Raw genomic sequence first — 6000 nt, 5'->3', positions numbered from 1 at the left:
CCCTGAACCTGCTGTCTTATTCACGGGGACAGACTCCAGTATCCACATAAAGCCCTATTAACTTAAATCCTACTCTGTGTGCATGGAAGGGTCTGTGCATGTGGATCAGATTGTAGGTTTGTGGTTAAGACATATTTGTAATTTGACAAAGACACAAACATGTCAATGGGTGTTGCATAAACATGTCTATTTAAAGCGGACTGTGAAATCTTAAGAGCTTCAGTGGTATAACTAACACTGCACTTAAGAAAGTGGGATTGAATAGATAGAGCAGGCTTATAGAAGCCAAACATACAGCTTGGATTCACACGCTTAACTTTTGTTTTAACTTTAACAAATTCTGTGTTTATTTCTAGAGGGAGAGGGAACCAGGGCAACCAGAAGAAAGGCAGACTGTGGTAGGTAGCTAAGAGTGGCTACATCTTTTAAAGGGGCACTGAGGTTTAAACATCACTGCTTTGCCTGCTGTTGCTGGGTTGTAAGGCCCAGCTCCATGGCACTGCAGCAAGGCCGTGGCCACACAGTCCCTTTTCTGTAGCCTGCGTGGGGCCAGCACCACACAAACTAGGAGTGAAATGGGCAGGCTAGTGGGTGTGGTACCTAGCCTGGCATTAATCTCATTGCTCGCTCAGCTGTCCCACTAACTGTCCCCACACAGCTGGGCTCTAACTATTGCCCCAGCACAGAAGGAGGGTGGCAGCCAGCAGCCAGCCAGGGCCTGGACTAAAACCTGCACCTCCTGCTGCCCCCGGCCTGTGCTCTGGCCACGGGTTCTCGCCAGCAGCCCCTGGCTGTCCGCTGTACTCGGCTCAGCCCCGCCTACGTGGGCTTGTGAAGAGCCAATTGGCAAGTTACGGCCTCCCAACTTGTGGGAAGCGCGGGTGTGGCTCCGCCCCGTCCCACCAGATCTCGGTGTCGGTGCTGGCCAATTAGGGCTGGGTCCGCTGGGATTGCGGCTGGGCTTGTGATGGCCGCCTGAGGAGCGAGTGCAAGGGCCGGGATCCAGGGCGGGCACGCGAGCCGGCGTGGACGGTTGGAAACGGCGGCGTGTGAGGCAGGCGCGCGGTAGGTTGCGGGGGGCTGTGCAGACAGTGGGGGTTGGGATCCGGGAGCGCTGGGACGCGGCGGGGCGGGGAAGCCACCGCTCGCCCGGGGTGACTGAGCTCAGAGACCTGGTGGGGCTCTGGCCCTGAGCAGGGGGCACGCGAGTCTGTGCCCAACAGCCGGGCTGCTCCTCCCTCTCTTCGGCCCTTCCGGGGGTGGGGTGAGCTGGTTTCTCTTGCTCCCGCAGCCGAGGGGGGATGTGGGGCTCATAGGGTCATGGGGGCCGAGAGCGAGCCTCTGTCCCGGCCCCTCCCGTGTGTGTGTGTGTGTGTGTGGAGGGGGGCGAGCTCTGTCCCGGAGCCTGAGGGGTGGTCCCTACGAGTCGAGTAGCGCATGGGTACTCTGCCCGCCGTGACAGCTCCTGCGCTCCCCGGGGGCCGCACGGGAACCGGCCCTGCAGCTGCTTTCCTTGCCCGCGGTGCCCCTTTCTTTTCCCCCATGGGACAGGTAGAGCCAGCAAGCCGAGGGTGTGCCGGAACAGATGGTGCCCACTGCCTTCTGTGCGTGGAGAAAGGTGCTCCTCTTATCTGTCCTGTAGTTACGGCCCACAAGCTGGGTGGGGGTGGGGAGAGCCAGGGACATGTTCATAAACAAGCTCTCCGTACCCGTGACAGTGGCAGCATCTCAGTTTTTCCTTGACTGGCTGCTGAAAGTTAGGGTATGCCATGATCTTCCCTGATCATGGCTGCGCAGCTAACACTAGCTGGTGCCAGCTCCTTTGGGATATTTCCTGTGGAAATGTTCACTTGCTCTCTGACTAGTTTTTGAAACTTTAAAACACACACACAGACACACACACTGCCAAAAAACAACAACCCCACACACAACAAAAAAGTTGAGTGCATTTCATTGTTATAGAAGCTTCTTTTATTACACTCTAAATTAGGGATGTAAAATATTAAATGGTTAACCGGTAAGGATTAGTCTTACTGTTAACTGGCCCTAACCATTAACCCCCCGGCTGGTCACCCCCGGCGTGGCCCCAGCCCCTCTCCCTTTAATCTGTTAACTGGTTAAACAATATAATTTTAATCGTTTAAATGGTTAGTTAACATTTTAAAGGATATTTAGATCCCTACTCTAAACACTTCTAACTGGCTTTTAGGGTTAAGCTCTCAGCCAGTTACAAGTAGTGGCAGCCCTTGTGTACAAAACGTCAGTCCTTTTTTTAATATAAATCATTACATTGGCACCTCTATATGCTCATTACTGTAATTCTGGTTCAGTATCTTGTTTCTTAAGTTTAATATACATGGTCTGTTTAGAAAAAAGTTTGCAATGTGTTCTGTAATCCTTGTGCATGAGGGGCATTATATATACGTAATTGCTTTGCCTACTGCTGAACTTCTGGAGGCTTCTATGGAGAGAGGGGTCACAGTTGTTTAAAGTGCGCAATTATGACATTATTCTGCACTGTAAGACAGAAAATGAAGAAATATTGATAGTCTGTTTGAAAGAGCAAGATGTATATGTGCTAGAGAATCAAGTTGTCACTTATAGTAGCTTATTTTCTTGCCAAACAATATTTTAAAATAAATTTGCAATATGGAACATTCTTCAAAAAGTTCCTGCCCATGTGTATCAAAATCATAGTGATGTTTTCATACTGACTTTGTGGGAAAAGTTCTGTGTGTTCCAAATGAACCAGCTGGGAGATGCAAAGCACTTTGTAACATGTTTTTCAGGAATTGTGCTTGAAAATTCACCACAGGTTCCTTTAACCCACTGCAAAAAGGGTGGGTTTTTTTGTTTGTTGTTTTTTTGCTTGTACATTTAAACTATTTTGCAGTTGTGATGTTTTTATAATAGCTTTAAAATTCTTAGCTAGAAAAAATGTTATGGTTTAATAATTTAGTGGCTCAAAATTGGAAATTACGTTCTGAATTAAATATAAAAATTAAAGGCAGATTGCAAGTTTTTTCTTATTTTAAAACTGCTTCAGATTTTTAATACTTTTTTTTTTAAACCAAGGAACGTTTTATTTTGAGTCCAGCAATTAAAAAAAAAAATCAGAAGTACTTCTCACTATGTATAGCTGGAAATCATATATAGTGTGAAAATAAATACAAAATGGTGTGTGTGTGTGTGTGTGTGTATATATATATATATATATAATATAAAAATCATAATATACACCTCTACCTCGATATAATGCTCTCCTTGGAAGCCAAAAAATCTTACTGCGTTATAGGTAAAACCACATTATATCGCGCTTACTTTGATCCACCGGAGTGCACAGCCCTGCCCCCCCGGAGCACTGCTTTACCGTGTTATATCTGAATTCATGTTATATCGGGTCACGTTATATCGGGGTAGAGGTGTATACACACACACAAAGTAAACTGTGGGGAAACATATTTTTCTCTAATTTTAGGTAACTAGTAGGCAAATAATTTCAGCTTTCAGAGTATGTGGACAAGTAGATTTTTTTTTTTTTTTTCAAACTCTGTCTATAGTGAAGAGTGCATTAGAAATAAATGGATATAATTTTTTTAAAGAAAAAGCATGTTTATTACAAAACAAATAAATTAAAAATTAAGCCCGACATTCAATTTATGTTCTCTTATGTGGTAGCTGAATGGAGAGCACTAACAGTACGGTTTCTGTGTAGTTGAGGTTGTGCAGTTTCTATGTGAAATTGAGAAAATCAGCGCTGCAAGTGTAGCATTCTTCACAGTGGCTTGTAAGATGACATGTTATATGGGGAATCCTGCAGTACCCATTTATGATGCTGCCATTTAAAGGCACAGGCTGGATCCTTGGCCCCATTAAGTTTTTCTTTGTGCTGCTCTGGTGGTGTAATGCAAACTTAAAGTTGGCACAAGTGGCCTGCTGAGGAATCCCTTTGTGTAGAGGAGTCCTGCCGTGATGTAGAGCTGGTGTAGCAGATAGCCAGATATCCCCACATTCATTGGAACCTCTAGTGCAGGGGATGTGGCTGAGGAAAAGGGAGCATGGCTAGTCCTTTGTGCTTAAACAATTCCTAGTTGCTAAAACTGTCCCTTGGGCCCATTGTAGATGGTGCAATTTAGAACAGACACAAAATTACTGTCTAAGTTACTTCTTTGTGACAGGACTGTCAATCCACAGATCTCCAAAAGTGATGCTAAGTCACCTTTTCCATGTCCCTTTCCCCAAACTGCAGTGGGCACAAAGTGGCTGGTCCTGATGATCTGGGCCAGAGTGCAAACAACAAACTTGAAGTTTTTTTTCTTCTTTGATTCATGTCATCGTTTGAAGTGTAGTTTTTCTTCTTCTTTCCATATTTTCAAGCAAAATGTTAGTGATGAGCACTTTGTATTGGGTGTACTAATTGAACGGCAACATTTTCAAACGTAACTGATATTTTTGCATACTTGACTTAATCTGGTTGGCATGCTGACTCCCTAATAATTTGGAACCGTTATCTGTTTCAGAATCCTACATCATGAGGCTTCCTAGCTGCCAACACTGGTTGGAATAATTTAGACTCGGTGCTAATCATTCCCTGTTCAAGTTTCTTCTCACTACTTGCTCCCATGTTCTCTGCCCATACTTTCCTGTTTCCTGTCCATATTTCTGATTGACTGTTTTTAGTTTGTTACTGCTTGTTTTTTGTCTCTGTTTTTGGTTTTTTTTCTTCCCCGGTAGTTGGCTTTTTCAAACTCATTTTGATCAATTTTATTTTTTTAAATATTGAAATTTGATTATTTTGGTAGTTGAACAAATAAGTACCTAGGACTCCATGTATAATTTTTCAATGTAGAATTATGCTTTCTGTTTGTAGAATCTTCATTTTGAAATGTGATTTAATGAAAAATATCTATTTTTTTTCTTAGGCATTATTCTCTATATTCCCCTTTAGGTATTTGACATTGTTGCTGAATAATGGGGGAGATAGAAGGAACGTACAGAATACTGCAGACTCCTGGTTCTCGTTTGGGAGTCCAGAAGAATACCGGAGTGAGTACGCTGGAGCCAGAGCAGAATCTTTCTACAGCAATGGCAATGACACCTGCCAAAATGCATGAGAGGGATCTACTGATTAAAATAAAACTGTTGGACAACACTGTGGAAGTACTTGCTGTTGAGGTAAGAAAGAGGTTCAGTCTGGTTTCAGGTAATGTAGAATTTACTGTATATACTGGTGCATAAACTGACAAAATTTCAAGGGAATTTCTGGAATGGACGTTCATATAAGACTCAAAACAAGGGAAGAGAGAAGCCTCTGGTCCTCCTTCAGATTATAGAGCAGGTTCGCAAACAGCTCACTCGTATAGACCTCATTTGCTCATCTAAGACCTGCAAGTGTGGATCTTATAAGGAGCATAGATGTTAGTATCAGAATTATGTATTTAAAATAACTTCTGTTTCACTGAACAAATATCACAAAGATAACTTATGAGAGTTGGTTAATACACAGGAATATACAGTAATTAAGAATGTTAATGTATTTTGCATTGCTGGAGCTTCAGGTATCCAGATGTGACCACTTTATTTTATACTTTCATGTCTCTCTTGGAGATCTTGCAAAATTATTTTTCATTTCCTGATTAAAGACATAGTTCTCTCTTGATTTGGAGGTGGGGAAATCTTAAAATCTGTTTTCTTAAGTCCAGCTTTTTGCACCTTCTTAAAATGAATTTGTGACATCAAACCACACAGCTTGGCAATTTTGAGTGTCCTTTTCACAGTGATCTGACAGTGCTCCCTGAAAGGTTAGCCTTGGCATCTAGGTCTTTATTGCTGGGTCAGAATTATGGTTGCTGAGTAGCTGAGGCAACCTTTAAAAATTAAAAATTGTGGGGTTGCTGTAGAAACAACTGAATATAATCTGTTTCTTCTCTTTACTTCTCCTTTTCTCCTCCCCCACCCACCCAAAAAGTAAACTGAAAATATTTCACAGATAATAGGGTT

General features: G+C 43.2%; 1 protein-coding gene across 15 annotated transcripts in view; it reads left to right on the top strand.

The window, feature by feature from the left end:
- Window positions 1-822: 822 nt before the first annotated feature.
- The window catches only part of FARP2 (FERM, ARH/RhoGEF and pleckstrin domain protein 2), a 270101-nt gene continuing 264923 nt past the window's right edge, over window positions 823-6000 (top strand). For 11 of the 15 annotated variants that reach the window (XR_010590399.1, XR_010590400.1, XM_065557154.1 and 8 more), the window contains exons 1-2: window positions 823-1065; window positions 4923-5175. Coding sequence is in view for 12 of the 15 variants with exons in the window: in XM_065557154.1 (XP_065413226.1) it covers window positions 4972-5175 (204 nt within the window). In the remaining 3 variants the exon portion in view is untranslated. Of the gene's footprint in view, window positions 1066-1141; window positions 1619-4922; window positions 5176-6000 lie in introns of those variants that run through there. The other 4 variants (XM_065557143.1, XR_010590401.1, XM_065557145.1 and 1 more) reach the window with 4 other exon arrangements.

Source organism: Chrysemys picta, chromosome 9, assembly GCF_011386835.1.
Source record: "Chrysemys picta bellii isolate R12L10 chromosome 9, ASM1138683v2, whole genome shotgun sequence".
Taxonomy (NCBI): Eukaryota; Metazoa; Chordata; order Testudines; family Emydidae; genus Chrysemys; species Chrysemys picta.
The sequence above is the reverse complement of the archived record's forward strand: the minus strand, read 5'-3'. Positions and strand labels throughout refer to the sequence as shown.